The following is an 18934-nucleotide window of genomic DNA, read 5'->3' as shown; positions in this document are numbered from 1 at the left end:
GGAAGACTGTGATGGACGACTTTGTTTGCTTTAGATCGTTTAGCAGCTAAACATTGAGGAGAAAGAAGTGAAGCAACGTGTAAATAAGGACAAAGTGCATTTTTAATTTAGAGGGAGGACGATGAGTCTGTGGTGTCGTAGTAACGGAGGAAGTGGGTTCATCATAAATATTTGATGGCTGAGCGGATTCATGGTGTGAGAGGGTGGTGGAGACAGAATAATTGTTGAGCTTTTAAATACTATATTTTAGGTCTTATAAATAAAATAATCCACACTTATCAGTCAAAGGAGGGCCATAGTAACAACCGGCTGTAGAGTTCCTTAAATCCTGGAGTAACTGATCAGTGGAGGAAGAATAAGCAGCGAGCTGGAGCTGGTTTGATCTCAGTGATGTGAATGAGGTGAAAAACAGACTGAGAGGAGTCCCGTCTTAGAAAAGAGTCATTTGATGGAATGAAGCCTGAGATCTCTGAGGAAGGATTTTGGTCCGGCCAACAAGGCAGAGACTAATACTAACCCCATTAAGTGCTTAGGCTGAGGTAACTACTAATTACAAACATACACAGACAGAGCCAGATCCTGGCCTGGCTCCAGACCAGCGCTGTCAGACTGAGCCGTCTGATGCTGGGACCGTAGCTGCACGTGGCTTCAGCCGCTCTGTGGCACAACTTTAAAAACACTGTGTTCAACTACACACAGAGTCCACATGTTGAAGGGGGCTGAGGATGGAAACATTACATGATACCACATCTCTATACATCAGAGGTCTTCAACAGGGGGTCCAGGACCCCTAGGGGGTCCACAGAGATGCTGCAGGGGGGTCGTGGAATTTTTGGTTGATAAGACAATTTAAAAAAAAAAAAAATTTTGTTTCCACATTTATGTCACGAATAAAAACTTCAATTTGAATAGCTTGTCTGCATGATTACCATGCAATTGACAGGTATTGTTGATATTGGCATTGGGCATCAGTTAAAGGGATAGTTCAACATTTTGGCAAATTGAGCCTCTGTAGCGTAGCTCTGAGCAGCTCGCGGCTCTGCTCCACCGTTCTAAAAATAGCTTGCACTGATGGGCCAATTTGCCAAAATGTTGAACTATCCCTTTAACAAGGTGTGTTTATAATGGCAGTTGCATGGCCGCCCTACTCACTGCACCTGTACATGTTTGATATATGAACATGTGTATTATTTGAATAACTTAGTAGTGAATGCAGAATAACAAACTATGTTTATACATGGCACTAAGCCCAGTTTAATATGAAACACAGTTTTATACAATATAGAAGGGGGTCCCTGACCCATCTCTCAGTTAGTTTGGGGGTCCCTGGCCTGAAACACATTGAAGACCCCTGTTCTACATGTGTTGTGCTCAGAGAATGAGGTGATGTGAGGTTTGCAGGTGGAGAACACACCTCAGCCTGTTTCTTAGCAAACTCAGAGCCATCTGCCTTCAGGTTCTGCATTATTCCCTCCACACTGCTGGAGCTGAACAGCCTGGATGGAGGGAAACAGACATTAGTCTAGTAGGAAGGAGGGGTCCCAATGTCCCCGAGACAAACATTTTTGAAACATGGTTTTTTAGGACCCTTAAGGTGTCTACTTAAGATTTTTGCTTGTTGCCCGGGACAACTAATGTCCCATGGGTGTTTTTTGGCGGCCATTTTGAATTTATGTCCGCACGAATGGCGAAAACGCCAATTTTCATAACTCCTAAACCAGACATCATACAAAGACAAATGAACACACTTTTTCTGATAATTTTAACACCAGAAATCAAATGAAAAGGTCACAGAGATGATAAAACCACTCTTTATCAGAGAAAAATGAACTCCAAGTAGTATTTTTGTATAAATTACTCAAAAAAAGTTCGGAAATGTTTTTTCAGTCCATAATTTCTCCCTTTTAATAACTCCGGTTGGTGTTGTCTTTTAGACCGATAGAAAGCCGGATTAGTCACGTTTCCAACGAGGTACAACTTGTAAGGATTGTGCATTCATGGAATGCGCAACAAAGCTAAACGTGTGGGAGCGACCAATTTAGAATTCTGAGAATTTCACACCAATAAAACGCCATTTTTAAACCAGACATCACACAAAGACGAATGAACACACTATTTCTGATTATTTTGACACCAGAAATCAAATGAAAAGGTCACTGAGACGGTAGAACCACTCTTTATCAGAGAAAAATTAACTCTTGTGTATTATTTTAGCATATATTACTCAAAAAAAGTTCGGAAATGGGTTGGGAAAGGTTTTTTCAGTCCATAATTTCTCCCTTTTGATAACTCCGGTCGGTGCTGTCTTTTAGACCGATGGAAAGCCTGATTACTCACCTTTCCAACGAGGTACAACTTGTAAGGGTTGTGCATTCATGGAATGGGCGACAAAACTATACGTGTTGGAGCGACCAATAGAATTCTTAGAATTTCTCCTAAACCAGACATGATACAAAGACGAATGAACACACTTTTTCTGATAATATTGACACCAGGAATCAAATGGAAAGGTCACCAAGATGGTAAAACCACTCTTTATCAGAGAAAAATAAACTCTAAGTAATATTATAGCAAATAATAGCTACTACCTAATTGACAGCTAAAACAGGTTCAGGGTTCCTATACGCAAGTATGGAAAGTATGAAAATATATGGAATTTGATTATGTACATTCCCAGGTCTGGAAAAGTATGGAAAATGGAAACTATTATATGGAAATATATTTATCTCTTAATGCTTATCTGGGTTTGGTCTTAGTTATTTGGGTTAATTATTTAGTATGCGGCGCTACTGTACCTTTCTACAATCTCCTGGAAATTATTTGGTGACATAATTGTATACAAATTCAGAATAATGAAAACAATCGATTAATTGCATAACTTATTTACATCATACACATCTAATTACTCAAATGTCACAAATTATTTGAATTTTTTACAGAGAGACGTCTGGAAATTAGGTTCTGTAAAAAGTATGGAAAGTATGGCCATTATCTTTGTCCATCTCATCATCAATCTGTCCAATTTGCCCATTATTTTCTTTCGGATCTTCGTCCTGGCCAGGTTCACAGATGTTAGATGTGATTGGCCATACAGTACATCAGACATGTGAAGCCCTCCAGCTGCTCCTGCACCTCTGGTTTGACCTTCGACTTATCGCCCAGCTGACTGTAAAAAGATTGTTGGGATAATAGGTTTTCCCTTTTAAGTGTACCAAATACCATACCAAATTCAAAAATATAAAATAATAATCCACCAACCTGAAGGCCCTTTGGAATTTGGGGTTCTTTTGGAGCTTTTTGAGTGGGGCCACCTTGCCTCTGCCCTTAAAGAGGAGCTAAACAGGATTTCTCCCATGGCTATGCTACATTTTTACCTTAAAGCAGAAGTAAGTGATCTGGTCGTTTTAGCTAACTTCTTGTCAGCCGATGGAGTTAGCAGCTCCCGCCCTCGTCATGGATCTATTGGTCCTCGTCCCTACGTCACCACATTCACGCGCATCCCTTGGCTGCACACACAGCCCTTCATGCCGTTCTCTCTCCTCATTGGATAAAAACTGTAGGATACGATAAATGTTTTCTCTTCGGCTCAGAGCAGAGCAGAGTGACTGACAGACCCGTGTTTCAGACCAAACACTCTATGTAAGTGATTGCTGTCGGAAGATACAACTATTTAAGACTTATACTAACACAAACATTCCACTTACTTCTGCTTTAATTGAAAAGCTCCAGACTAATTGTGATAGTTGTGATAGTTTACTATGTGACTTGTAAATTGTTCTGTCACGTTGATCAGCTGATGGTGCTTGTCCGTACCAATGTCAACGAAGACAGTGAAGCTGATGGTGTGAGCGTGGTGAAGGAGGATGACAAAGATGTCAGTGTCTGGGGTCCCCTCTATTGCAGACTTAAATCTCAAAAATGTTAACTCACGATCAAAAGATGTGGCGTGACGCTCCTGCTGATTCTGAACAAAGACAAAAATCAGTACTCAATCTATATCACCTGCGCTTCACTCTCTGGCTGTGCCCACCGTCCCCTTTATCCCCTTTCATAAGCACCTCAGAAAATAAAATGAAATCAAGCGGCCAATACACCCAGCTTGATAGCATGACGTGGGTAGAGGACCACCCGGCTGGCAGGCTCCTCCTGGTTAGAGCGGGGAGCATGGATCTCAGTGACCACAACCTGAAATAGCACAAAATACATGATACGATAGCTTGGCAGAAAAAGGTGACCTTTTCTAGGTATGGACCAATGAACTTACTTCCTCCTGATGATATTAGCTGATGAGCTCTTCCCTCCATGATGAGAGTAGCTGTTTCGCACTTCATCAGCCAAGATGCTGCCCCCTTACTCCCCCAGACCTTGAGCATCAACTGGCAGAGCTGCTTCTTGTTCTCCACATTGCCCAGAAAGAGTTTGAAGTCCTGGGGCTTCTTTGTAGCTGTACCCTGCACTATAAACTTCTCAGAGAAGCCATACACCAGCCTTTCCTGTCCCTTGATGGAGTCTTGTTGGTAGGAGTCATTAGAAAAGGGTTCTTTGCCAAGACCAACAAAGCCAGCATGTTGCCTTCCTCTTAGATGAAAACACTGATGAAGTAGTACCCTAACCTCAAGGATGTCATCTTCATCCAAGATGGGAATGCCCTCTTTCATGCTCTCACAACTCTACCTCACGCATTTGGAGAAATCTGCCTGCAGATACTAGACCAGATGAAGCCAACTTCAAACTCTTTCTGGGCAATGAGGAGAACAATTACTGCAAGTCAAGAGTGGACTTTGCTCACCTGCCTCCCTCCCTGCCAAAATGGATGTCACCAAGTAATTTCCAGGAGATAGTAGCTAGCTACCATATTTTCCAGACTGTAAGTTGCGCTTTTTTTAGTAGTTTGGCTGGCCATGCGACCTAAAACGACTTAGGCCTATACATCAAAAATATACACTATGTCATCTATGACCACAAGAGGGCAGGGAGGCTTTTATTTCTAAATTCTTCCTCATTCAGTAGCTCATCTTCATCTTCCTCATGTGCTGTTCTCCTCGCTGCGCTGTCGGACCTGGGTCTCTGTCTCCGTTGCACTGTAGCGCTTCACTCCCATTCAAGTCAATTCAGAGTATTTTCACAGCGTGTTCTGCGGTCCGTCTTTGGTCTCTGCTCCGGTCCCGACCGGGCTCCTACACGGAGCAGAGAGCCAGGTCCGACAGTGCAAGGCTGTCCCTCTCTGAAGCAGAGGAGAGGTCGGCTTCACTCCCGTCAATCTTCACAGACAGTCCACAAAGAGTTTCTGATCATATCCTCACCAGTTTGTTCCAGTTGACAGAGTTTTTTTCTTTCTTTTTTTGACCTGGCCTGTAGTAGGCTATTTGGTGCTGGCCTTTATTTGTTTGTGTACACAAAGCCCTGGCAGTTATGAGACCCGACTGTTAATTAAATGTTAAAAAAAATAAATGCGACTTATAGACCAGTGCGACTTATATATGTTTTTTTTTCCTCTTCATGACGTATTTTTTGACAGATTAACCCAACTTTAGATAAGACCAAGATATGTATTAAAGCAGAAGTAAGTGGTCCGGTCGTTTTCGCTAATGCTGCGTTCCAGGCAGGCTTTTGAAATCGTAAATTACAGCTTCAAGTCACGACTTTGTAGCGTTCCAGGCAACCCACTCGTGTTTTTCCGACCTGTTTTACCGGTGAAAGTCACTATAACGGCCACTCGTAACTTCCGACCGGTGAACTCGTACCAGATCGAACTGGTACGACTTCACGGTCGGAAAAATACGAGTTTCCTTGAACGCACCATAACAGTCCTCGTCCCTACGTCGCCACATTCACGGCGTTCCTTGGCTGCACACACAGCCCTGCATGCCGTTCTCTCTCCTCATTGGATAAAAACTGTAGGATACGATAAATGTTTTCTCTTCGGCTCAGAGCAGAGCAGAGGGACTGACAGACCCGTGTTTCAGTCCAAACACTCTATATAAGTGATTGCTGTCGGAAGATACAACTATTTAAGACTTATATTAACACAAATATATCACTTACTTCTGCTTTAAGATAAATATAATAGTTTCAATTTTCCATACTTTTCCAGGCCTGGGAATCAAATTCCATATATTTTCATACTTTCCATACTTGCGTATAGGAACCCTGAACCTGTTTTAGCTGTCAATTAGGTAGTAGCTATTATTTGCTATAATATTACTTAGAGTTTATTTTTCTCTGATAAAGAGTGGTTTTACCATCTTGGTGACCTTTCCATTTGATTCCTGGTGTCAATATTATCAGAAAAAGTGTGTTCATTCGTCTTTGTATCATGTCTGGTTTAGGAGAAATTCTAAGAATTCTATTGGTCGCTCCAACACGTATAGTTTTGTCGCCCATTCCATGAATGCACAACCCTTACAAGTTGTACCTCGTTGGAAACGTGACTAATCCGGCTTTCTATCGGTCTAAAAGACAACACCAACCGGAGTTATTAAAAGGGAGAAATTATGGACTGAAAAAACATTTCCGAACTTTTTTTGAGTAATTTATACAAAAATACTACTTGGAGTTCATTTTTCTCTGATAAAGAGTGGTTTTATCATCTCTGTGACCTTTTCATTTGATTTCTGGTGTTAAAATTATCAGAAAAAGTGTGTTCATTTGTCTTTGTATGATGTCTGGTTTAGGAGTTATGAAAATTGGCGTTTTCGCCATTCGTGCGGACATAAATTCAAAATGGCCGCCAAAAAACACCCATGGGACATTAGTTGTCCCGGGCAACAAGCAAAAATCTTAAGTAGACACCTTAAGGGTCCTAAAAAACCATGTTTCAAAAATGTTTGTCTCGGGGACATTGGGACCCCTCCTTCCTACTAGACTACATGGGATCAGACTTTCAACAGGTTTTATTAATAGCTTCATTTCACATCAACTTAACTGAAAAGAAGGGGTACAGTAGGATGGTAAAAAGATGAACTTTTCTAACTTTCAAAGTCGACTCTGATGCTGTTGAATCCAACTTCAAAGTCTATTAACATGAAAGACCAAAACCATCACTTCTTCCCACTAACGGATACTGTGTGTGAATTAAAAGCCTGATATAACCTCTTCCTCTGTGTCACAGAGCTCTATTGATTAGACTTGGACAATATCCAAAATGTTCTATCTCTCTACAGTCCAGCTCAAATTATTGTGATCAACAATCATATCATGGGACAATTTTATAAATCACATAATGGTATTATTTTATGTTCTGTTTTAGGTATAATTACTGCTATCACTGAACAGCAGTATAAACGTATGTATGTGCAAAACTGGAAAACTGGGGCGACGTTTAGCTCAGTTGGTGGCCGGCTCCCCATGTGCAGAGGCTACAGTCCTCGCTGCAGCCGCCCCGAATCCAATCCTGACCCTTTGCTGCATGTCATTCGCCCTCTCTCTGCCTCCCATTTCCTGTCTCTTTCTACTACACCATCGATTAAAGGTAAAAAAAAACAACAACAACAACTAACTAAACTAATAAATAAACAAACTGGAAAACAGAAAAAAAGAAAAACATCAGATATCATGAAAGACACTGCATATGGCAGGACATATCAAGATCTCCAATTTCCTCCAGTGGAAGCACCAAGAACCACATCTGCAGCTAAAAATAGACCCAGTCCTTAAACATGAGTAGTAAAACAGTGTCCTGCTGTTAAGACATGACTCTGCTGTTTCTGAACATCCTTGATAGGAATGAAGGAATGAATGAATGAATGAATGAATGAATGAATGAATGAATGAATGAATGAATGAATGAATGAATGACTGCTGCAGACATGCAGCATGACACATTCTAGGTTTTGGTCTTTCTGTGGTATTTGTTGAGAAGAACAAAACAGAAAATCAGCCTCTTTCATGACGTAACTAACTGGCTGTTTTCTGGGTCTCCACCACTCAGAGGTTCACACCTACCTGTCAATATCAGACATGTGCTTGTCCAAGACAAAGGGCTTCTCAGAGTCCAGACTGCTCTGTGGAGAGAGAACAGAGCAGATTGAAACAGATGACTGAGGGAACCTCACTGTCCGTTTCATCGGTTCTGGATATTTTTAGCTCAGAGTCAGGTATAAGGTTTAAATGTTTAGATTCTCAGACTCTGACCTGGCTCTGGTAGGCGTCCAGCACTCTGGTGACGTCTTCAGCAGAGGGAGACTTCAAGTCCACCAGCTCCTTCTCCAGGTCTGGGACCTGTTGGAGCAGGATTCAAGTCATGACACGAACAGCAGCCACAATAAGTACTTGTATAGTTTGTGTATTTATTCAACTAGGCACTGGAATAGAGCAGCTTTGTTATACTGGGTGGATGCAGGATCTTTTTTTTTTTTTTTTTTTTTTTTACATTTCTCTGTAATTGTTTTTATTATTATTATTTTTTTTTTAGAGTTGTATTGAAAAAGGAACATGTGAAGGTGCTGGTGTCCTGCGAACACAGCTTACACATTCATCACATGTAATTGTATCTTCAACAAACAGACGGACAGGCAGCTGAAGATTGTTATCCTTAAAATAAGTGGAGTGTAGAGTGTCTCCATTAATCTGACTTGTTGTTTGGACTCCAACTTCTTTTTTGGGGAAAACTGTCCAAATAAACTATAAATAGATCCTCCCCGGTGCTCGTCTGTCCCTGAACGTCAAGGTCACACACTTAAGCAAACTCTGTCACCCGCTGTTCTGACGTCACGGCAACAGCAAGACAAACACAACCTGCCTCTGGAGCAGCCAGCAAAGGTTGCCACCCGGTGACTCAGCATCCAGCTTTCCAGTGGAGCTTTAAACTCAACACCCCTTTTGGATGAAGAAAGTTGGTATCCATTGACAACCATTATATGGATAAATACTGCTGCGCAGACCCCCCCGTAACTCAGAGAAGGGACTTAGGACTGTGAAAATTCTCACAGCTCTTAGTTGACATGAGGGTGAGTAGATAATGAGTGAAATTTGAATTTTGGGTGAACTATCACTTTAAAGCCCCAACTTATTTGGCTTTTTATTAGCAAAAATCAAATATTGCTTTCATAAATACGTATTTCACTGAAGTCGAATCAGATCCGCATACAAATGAAAGCTTTCTGGTACCTTAGAATGAGTTGTTACAAGTCGTTACAAATACATAAGTGGGCGACGCACCGAACCGAGGCGGCCATGTTGCATCGCCATTTTTTACGTTGAGTGGCAGCGTGACCGTAGGTAACCATAGAAACTCAGCGGAGCTGTGGGCTCGGCCTGTTAAAACTGTCACCACTGTGTAGTGTGAGGAAGGACGGAGGCACTGGTGTTGCATTCAGGTGCAGTCAGGCAGACGGCCGTCGGCAAACCAACCGGATGTCATTTTACTCCACCAGAGAAAGACGGTAAAACGTGGGTCAGGTAAACAATACGACATCACCATGACAACATATTGTCACGCCTGTATTGTTTTGCCTCGTGCTGGCGGACCACTTGTTAAAGCAGAAGTAAGCGATCCGGTGGTTTTGGCTAACTTCCTGTCAGCAGATGGAGTTAGCAGTCCCCGCCCTCGTCCCTACGTCACCACATTCACGCGCATCCCTTGGCTGCACACACAGAGAGGGCCGCCCCTTTATGCCGTTCTCTCTCCTCATTGGATAAAGGTTGTAGGATACAAGGAAAGTTTTCTCCTCGGCTTACAGCAGAGCAGAGTGACTGACAGACCCGTGTTTCAGACCAAACACTCTATATAAGTGATTGCTGTCGGAAGATAGAACTATTTAGGACTTATATTAACACAAACATTCCGCTTACTTCTGCTTTAAATAGACGCTTGTTTATCCTGTTACATGCAGCGTCTGTTGTCTGTCTGACGTCTGCCTGATTTCATGTGAATGCAACATCAAGAATACGTTCCGATATGCAACCGCACCGCTAGATGGAGGCAATTTAGGAACTGAAAGCAATGTACTGGAATAATCTGTGTGGTTTGGATTCTCAGGGGTTGGAAAACACACACAAAAAAATGTTCTCTACCTTCTTTGACTCCACAAAGTGAGTGGCAACTCCAGCTCTGTGCACATCACGTCCCTTGAGGCGGAAGCCCGTTAAAGCCAGAAACAGACCCAACCTCCCCCGGAGCCTGGGCAGAAAATAGCCACCGCCCACATCAGGGAAAAGCCCTGTCAAAATAAAACACAAAGTTAAGCACTTAAAGACCAGTGTGTATCATTTCTGTACACATGATGCAGGTTATGTCACAGTCAAACCATCTGTCACTGTTCATTCTGTCAAACACTGTCATTCAGTATGTGATATCAGCTTAGAGCAAGCAATGTTTCCACAAAATAAAATGAGACCCAATGACTTTCAACATACAACAGTTTAAAGGTCCTGTACACTACAAAGGCAGTTTTAAATGTCTCATTTTATTATAAATCAGCTCTAGGTTCCATATTTATAGTGTAATACTGTATTCAAGTCTAAGTCTACAGAGTACTGCACAAAAAATAAAAATATGGGACCTTGAAGACAGACATGTGAAGGTTGAACCACCTGATGTTTGGCACTTTTCCCCAGAAAAGTAAAGAAAAAAACACTGCTTTTACATGCACTGATCAATTTTGAGATTTTGGGCTATTTTTCTTCCTGAACATGTATTCTTTTAGAAAAGTGGAAAGAAATGGTGGAAAATCCACATTAAGGTGTTTACTTTACTTAATTTTGTCTCTTTCGTTGGTAGATTTCTCCTAAATTCGCCAAAAGTTAACATGCTGTGCCTGTTATCTGACCCATGTCATGTCAGGTATCATCGTAAAGCTCTCTCTCTCCTGAACAATGACATAAGCTCCAAAACTGGTCATTTCCTCCATATCCGCAACCAATCATAAAAGTATGATTTACATTAACAATCTATGGAATTTTACAGTACAAGTCTTTAAAGGCTGTTTTCTCAGAAAGAGTTTTTCGTCAGACTCTGAGCCCGAAATCTCCACTTACAGCAGCACTTACAGACACCAAACCTTCCAGTTTCATTCTGAAGGTTTTACAGAGGCAATTGTTGATATAGGCTATCATTCAAAGCCTGATTTATACAACATTTTATTCCTAAAAATGTAGCAAATTTTGAATTTTAGGGCTGGTGACAGCATTTTCTCATTTACAAAGTGATAAAAAGAGATATCTAAATCCCCTCTGTGAAAGGTTCTGACTCTAATATGTCAACAAAATAAAACAAAAACATTTTGAAAGTGGATTTATCCATTGTTCAGATTTTGGTTCTGGAAATGTATGCAAATTAGCGCATGTTTAAGTAGATATTGCTTCATTTACATATTTAAACATAAAATTTGAAAAAACTTGTAAGAAAAAATATTTGTCTAAATGTAAGTGATAAGCTTGGGAAGTTTCATTGTGATATCTATTAGTTAAAATTTTTACCCTATTCACCTGCAGTGTCCCCCCCTAATCAATCAACCAACTAAGTGCTACAGCTTTATGTCAACAATCTGAAGCAGCAAACAAATACAGCAGGAATCAGCTTTGTCCTCCACATTGTATCCACCATTATCAAATATCACTCAGAGGTGATGTACGCACAGATTAAGTACAACCACTGACATCAAATCTTTCATCACAATCTACAGGCCTGATCTGCAGCCAGTTCATACTGTAGGCTACATATCATTATCAATAGTGTTTCCATTTGATTCTGACAGGAAGTGAGATTCCATTGGTCACAGCTTTGGTTGCGTGGCACGAGGCGAGAAGTGAACGGGAGAGAGAGGGATTAGAAGAGTTGACCTGATTCAGGGCTGAAAATGTAATATCATAAATGCATCAGATTACGGCTGTTGTTGAGCGCTCCCAGGGCCGGGTTAAATCTGTTAATCCCGCCACAGAAGGGGTTAATGTTAACACGGCAGAGAGCGGGCGGGAGGGGAGTGTGTTGTTTGGGGCTGCAGCTAATGACTGTTTCCACTTTATCATGTCATTTATCCATTCATCTGCAGACCGTATCTCATTGATGTTTACCTTTTAGTGAAAAATAAATTGTATGATTTTTCACATCTCAATCTTGTTCAAGGCCAGAGTCATGAACCCAAAGAGATTCACTTCACTCATGTATTTACAAACCACTGAATGCCTTGATGATAGGAGAGTGACCACAAAGAGCATTTCATTTTCAAACAAGTCTCTAATCAGTTACTAATCAATTATTGGACTTATTGCTGCTTGAGTGTGGTGTATGAAGGCATGAACTAAGTATTTACTCTCAACTTTAAAGGTACATTGCGTGGGAATTCCTCCCATCTAGCATTGCAGTTGTATATCGCAAGTAACTCAACAGTATTTTTCATGCTGCATTCACGTGAAATTGGGCAGACGGCAGACGGACGACAGCCGCTGCACGTAACGGCATAAACAAGCCTCTATGTAAACAAGTGGTCCGTCAGCACGAGACAAAACAATACACGTGACAATATGTTGTCATGGCGATGTGGTATTGTTTACCTGACCCAAGTTTTACCGGCTTTCTCTCGACTTCTGTGACTAAAGTGACATCTGGTTTGTTAGCGACGGCCGTCTGCCCGACTGCAGGTGAATGCAGCATCAGTGTAACACTCCATTCCTCCTCACTGCGTTACCGCGGTGACTTTTCACAGACGCCACCTCCACCTGAGCCGACAGCTCCGGTGTCTCCGCTGAGTTTCCGTGGTTTCCTACCGTCACGCTGCCACTGAACGTAAAAACATGGAGACACCACATGGCAGCAGCACCGAGCTTACCCGCTCCATGTAGATATGAATGATATGAACGGCTCATTCAGAGCTGAAAGGAACACTTCACTTTGTTGATGGGGGGGATTACTGATTAATGAAAAACAGACTTTTGAACAAAATATTAGATAATCGATTTTCATGAATAGATAACAGGAGAAGTTACACAATGTCCCTTTAAAGCACACTGTGCTAATCCTAAAACATTACAACTGTTGTAATGGATGTAGAACAGTTGAGACTGACATTATTCTGTATTTCTCTTAATAACAAACTCCATTAAAAGGCTAAAATGAACCAATGTACTAGTTTGTCTCATAATACTACATAAATGATTAAAACAGTTCACAGATATATTGTTTAGGGTTCTAACAGCTCAGTCGAGTTCCTAAAACGAGTGGGGTCTGCCCTTTTAGAAAGTGTATCTCTAACAGTAGGAAACTGCATTTTGTGGGGGACTATTTTCAGCTGTGGATTCATGTGCTACAGCGAGTATTTACTCTAATCGAATGGCGTATGTGGGATTAAGTCAAACTACAGTGTCTTCTGGTAATGAAATATCACCCAGTGCAACAGTAGCTCATATTTCTACAGTACACAGGATTAGGATGTTTAAGGGGATTTGGCTCTATGATTTTTTTAAAATGATTTTAAAAATCTAACAAACGAACAAGATCTTTTTAAAAAAAATAATAAAGTCTTATTGTTCCAGTGGTGCCTCTTCATAATGCTAACAATCATTTGCACCCCTCATTATTGGCTCCCCCACTCATCTTCGCCCCCTGGTCGCTGAAGGGTGATTAGTGGATTATAAAGTGCTGCTGGAGGTGCTGGGGGAGTGGTGATGGAAGAAGAGCCATAAACTAGTCATAGACAGGACCGTTAACGGGCAATAAAACCCTGATGAACATGATGGGATGCAGAGAGGAACAATGGACGAGGCCCTGTCCACCCATTCATTTGGTCTTCACAGGATGTTTTACACACGAGAACATGTCAGTGATGTTCCCTAAGTAACCAGGAAGTAATTGGTATAGGAGCTCCTGGGTTCTCATCTACACGTGTTGAATTACTAACAATAACACAGTGTTATGGCAGCAAATGACATCAATGATGATTAATCATGACTCTGTTACATCGACATGTTGCATTAAGATGCACAGGTGCATCTCAATAAAGTAGAATATGATGGAGGGCAGCAGTCTTCTCCATGATAGTGGAGCTACTGAACCAGACTAAGACCATTTAAAGACTCAGGAAACCTTAGCAGGTGTTTACAGTTCATTAGCTAGTTAGAGTGTGACATCATTAGGTTACAATGGAGAACTTTTTCACTATATTCTAATTTTTGGAAATACTGAATTATGGGTTTTCATTAAATGTAAGCCATAAACATCACAATAAAAAAATGACAAAGATGTGAAATATACTGTATCAGTCTGTGTAATCTATACGAGTTTAACTATTTGAACTGAACTACTGAAATAAATTAACTTTTCCATGATATTCTCATTTATTGAGATGCACCTGCACAGCTTCATGTCCAAACACAGACACATCTTAAAAGTATGCAGCCATCTTTAAAACTGTTAGTGACAGCTGTATTTGAGGAATCAGATGTTTTCTACTTTTTTTGTATTTAACTTTTAGTTTTCCCAGATGTGTCCATGTTCAGCTGCTCAGAAGTGCTCCAAGCGGTCGTTTTCACTTCACTGCTTCGCTTTTCTGGGAGTGTGTTGCTCACACTCACACTATGCCAAAAGATCCACCCACAACTGTGCTGGCACCCCACCCAACAAGTAGGAGGAACTCAACCTGGAACAGGCTGAGAAGCCTCGCTGGCTTCCCACCCACCAAAAGAGCCACGAATAAAAGGAGGACATGCACCTTTACCTGATTACACCTTACAATAGGAGAGGCTGTTGTATTAAAGCAGTACTAAAGAACTTTCAGTTTTGGTTGAGTTTGGCGGCGCCAGTGGCCCAAAGCGGTAGTGTTTTGCCTGAAGGAAGACTCCATTTCCCATGAGCACTAGCGCATGGAAATTAACAGAAGACGTCCAAACTAAGTTTCTGTTACCAGCGGATAATTTCTCAGTAAACACACATACACAATCCGACGGAAAGGTGCCGTATTGCCTGCTCCCTCCTCGTCGTGACTCACGAAAGTGAAAGTGAAACTTCAGTGAGAGCCGGTGTCCTACCATGCTCCTCAAAGCTGCTTAGTGCCAGTGAAGGTGATACAGACCCCCTCAGGCCATGACAGAGGTGTCATTCAACCTGTTGTAAGTCGATGTACCATCACAAGAGTTATGAAAATATTATATGAAGGTTGAAAAGTTCCTTAGTGTTGGTTTAAACACTTTTAACACTTGTGCAACATCTATTATGTAAATGTGAAGGATGTTGTTGCTATTAAGTGTAATCAGAGCACATCTGCTTAGAACTTAGTGAATAAATCCTGCAATCAGCCCTGTCCCACTGCTCTATTTGCTCCTCTAATGACTCCTCTACCTTCTTGCTGTTGCTGCTTTTTAAATTGGAAGGCGCTCTGTGACTTCTGCACTTAAAAGGTGTGATCACAACCGCGTGTTTGGGATTATTTCATCTTGGGGTATATCAATGACTAGTAGCAACACTGATTTTTGTGCATTATTAATTTCTGTGCAGTGTCAAATACTAACACTCATACCGCTAAGTACAAAAAAGTGTTTCAATAGGGGAGCTATCAAAAAAATATTAAACATTTATTATTTCCAACATTTTTAGGCTTAATCTAACCAACATCAGTCCTAATCATACACATCAAACGTTCACTTAAAAAATTTTTTTTTAACCCTTTGAATGCCAGTTTTTTTTCAGATGAACAAAACCTCTTGGTGTCAAAGAGGAACTATGCAAATCTGGTCGCTTTTCCTCTGTTTTGCTGACCCTCCTCCTGGCCATGTGCATTTGTTTACGATGTTACGATATGTCTATCTGTGTAGTCTTAACTGTCATAAACAAAAGATTGCTGGTTACAGAGCGTGTTTGTGTCGCAGCACGCGGAGACGAGAGCTGGGACACCGGGGCGGCGGCCAAGTACCACACTGATGTTGCATGCTGCATGTATGAAAACAGCCAAAATAATCAAAAAATGAAAAGAGCGTAAAATGAGCACCCCCGTCCCTTAGGGTTATTTTGGCCCTGCACACCCACACAGGTGTTTTTTTCACTTTTGGATAATTACAGCAGAGTGAGGGTCACGTCCATCAGCCACATTCTGAACACAACCAAACGCTCCAGAGAGAATACGTCTGATATCACCCACAGTAGAGAGGCTTCAGCTATTCTTCACCATTTAAGGAATGACTTTATTTCAGATACACGGAGACTGCTCCAGTGTTTGTATATAACTGGCATATTTCAGAGGGAAAAGCCAGATTCCACCCTGTGGCTGTATTATAGTTACAGTGAACGCAGCAACACAGGCGGGGGAGCGAGGGCTCTTGAGTCAATTCCAGCCCAGGAATCGGGGCTAAAATAAGCATGTAGGGTCCTCGAAGCAGCTGCTGCCGTCTCTGTGAAAAACACTGCTCCCCCCCCAAAGGAAATGGTGCGGCGCGGAGTCCAAGTTTGTGATTGCAGTGCGGATGTGCTGATAATGGCGGCGCAGGGGCCTGGAAGTCAAGTGCTGCTAGCGACAACAAAAGTGACAATGTGTTTATGACCACAGTAGCTCGCAGGAGGATCGGCCAAGATTCCTCCTGCCTCCTTCTTGCCAGAGACACTGGAGAGTTTAAAAGACTCTGACAGTAATAATAAGACTCGGCTGAATGTATACATTGTAGTTTTAATGTGCCTCCTCAAGAGCAAACAGTGGACCACACAAGGATGAACGCTGACAGACACACCCTGACACACACAGTGAACTCATCCCTCATGCAGTCGGTCTTAGCCCTGAAATTGAATTACGGTCCCATTTCCTCCCACTCTTCATTGTGGCCTTTTGGCTTTTGGGAAAAAAATCCCGAAAAAACTATCATCCTCCAGCATCAGCGAGCGCCTCGGCCCTGTCTTCTCTCTGCTCCAGTTGTTTCCTGTTCACTGACAACATGATCTGCTCTGACTCAGACACCACAGCACAGCACCGCACATCAGCTGGAAATCTATCATGGATGCCTGAGCCGAGCGTGCAGCAGAGCGGGCTGTAACAGCAGAGGATGACGCGAGTGTCCTTGGAAGACTGCTCAGTGTGAGGGAGTGAGTGAGTCAATTTATTAGAAAATGAACAGATTCATATTGAAGCTGCAGAAGCAAACACACTGACTGTTCCTACTGTACTTACTCTACCTGGCTCTGACTGGAAACATAATGGACTTGGTCTACCAGCAGCATTTAAAACAACCATGGGACACCTCAGAGTCTCTATCCACCTCCATCTGGTCAGAAAAACGCAGAAGACATCGGCCTCAAACCCACTGTGACCGAGGTGTCGGCTCACCGCCGCCGCCGATCTGCAGACGGTTCCTGTACGTTTACATTCATCTCTGGTCAAAGGGACAGTTCAACATTTTGGCAAATTGGCCCATTGCCATAATCCCTATAGTTTTAGGAGTAGGTTCATTACCTTTATTTGTCGGTGCAAGCTATTTTTAGAATGGCGGAGCAGAGCCGTGAGCTGCTCAGAGCTACGCTACGGAGGCTCATGGGTTTTCTTGGTTTCCTTCATCAAACTCATCAAATACACAATCCAACAACTCTAAAACGCTCTGGTGGACAAGTTGTGACCTGCACATTCACCACGCTATGAGATAATAACAGAACGTTACCAGACGGAGTCGTTTTCGAGGTAAATTCATGCAAAACTGCTGATGTGCGTTCCCGTTGCAGGCAGTTTTTCAGCAAGTAGTCTGGCTTGCTCAAGCATGGTGACGAACCTACTCCTGAAACTATAGGGATTATGGCAATGGGCCAAATTGCCAAAATGTTGAAACATTCCTTTAAAGAACTGTGACTGGATCCTAGTGACAGCGGACTAGTTTATGCCATAATGTCGGCTGTAATTTGTTAGTTGTTGGAGATTTGTTACTAATCTCCTCAGCGCCTCAGGAGGGGACCATCTGTCTCCTCCAGTCAATTAGCTAAAGAGCAAACCATAGCTTAAGATCCTGGCAGAGGCCACTCACACTCAAGAACTAATGTAGGTGTTGGAGGATTTTTACTGGCCATGAAACATTTAGTCACTGATGTTGAATAATGATGATATTACTTATTGGTACATTATACAGCTTGTTTTTGAACACTATGAATTTAGATTAATTAGGACATTATTTAACATTGTTTAAATTATTTGGGGCCATGTTGAAGATTAATTTATAGTGACGGTAACTATATTGATATGTATTATAAATCATAATCACAGTGTAATCTGATTTACACTACTCACAAAATGTTATGGGCTTTGGATGAAATTTCAGAATTCACCTAAAATGCACTATACCTTTACAGGTGAACTCAATCTGACCTTCTCTAAACTTCTGAATGCAACTGTTGAATGTTTCAGTACTTATTACATGACATGCTGTTCTCTAACAAGGAGATTAAAGGAGGAACTATGCAGGATTTTTACCTTAACTATGCTACATTGTTACCTTAATTCAGGGTTTTCAACCTTGGGGTCGGGACCCCATGTAGGGTCGCCTGATTAAAAAAAAAAAGAAGATATTTTTCCTTTTTTTTTTTTTACTATTTATGATTCTTCTTAAAATTATGATTAAAAAACCATGATTAAAACCACACACAATATTAAACAACTGTATTCTATAATTTCACTTTTCTCAATTATAAATCGAGTAAAAAAAAAAAGCAGCATATAGAAATATCTGAGCTGTCGCATCTTGATTGACAGCCGTGATCACGTGTCAATCAAGATGCCCCAGCTCAGATGGGTCACAAAAAATGTATGATGTCAAAATGGGGTCATGAGCCAAAAAAGGTTGGGAACCACTGCCTTAATTAAACAGCTTTGGAGTAATTGTGATACATGACTTGTAACTTGTCACGAGGGAGAATGGAGGCTCTCTGCCTTCCACCTAGCATCTCTTGGCGGAAAACTGAACTTGCAAGATCAAAGCCACCAACCCGGTGTCCCAGCTCTCGTCTCTGCGGCACCACAACACAAACACGTAATCCATA

The 18934-nt window shown here is 41.7% G+C and overlaps 1 protein-coding gene across 1 annotated transcript in view; it reads right to left on the bottom strand.

Moving 5' to 3' along the window:
* The window catches only part of hibch (3-hydroxyisobutyryl-CoA hydrolase), a 39352-nt gene that overhangs the window by 2361 nt on the left and 18057 nt on the right, over window positions 1–18934 (bottom strand). The window contains exons 8-11 of the mRNA XM_083996644.1: window positions 10015–10160; window positions 8134–8220; window positions 7945–8003; window positions 1415–1496 (exon numbers count right to left, since the gene is read on the bottom strand). Of these exons, the coding sequence (XP_083852770.1) occupies window positions 1415–1496; window positions 7945–8003; window positions 8134–8220; window positions 10015–10160 (374 nt within the window). The remainder of the gene's footprint in view (window positions 1–1414; window positions 1497–7944; window positions 8004–8133; window positions 8221–10014; window positions 10161–18934) is intronic.

Source organism: Trachurus trachurus (genome assembly GCF_905171665.1).
Source record: "Trachurus trachurus genome assembly, chromosome: 21".
NCBI classification, from domain to species: domain Eukaryota; kingdom Metazoa; phylum Chordata; class Actinopteri; order Carangiformes; family Carangidae; genus Trachurus; species Trachurus trachurus.
This window is presented reverse-complemented; position numbering and strand designations above follow the sequence as displayed.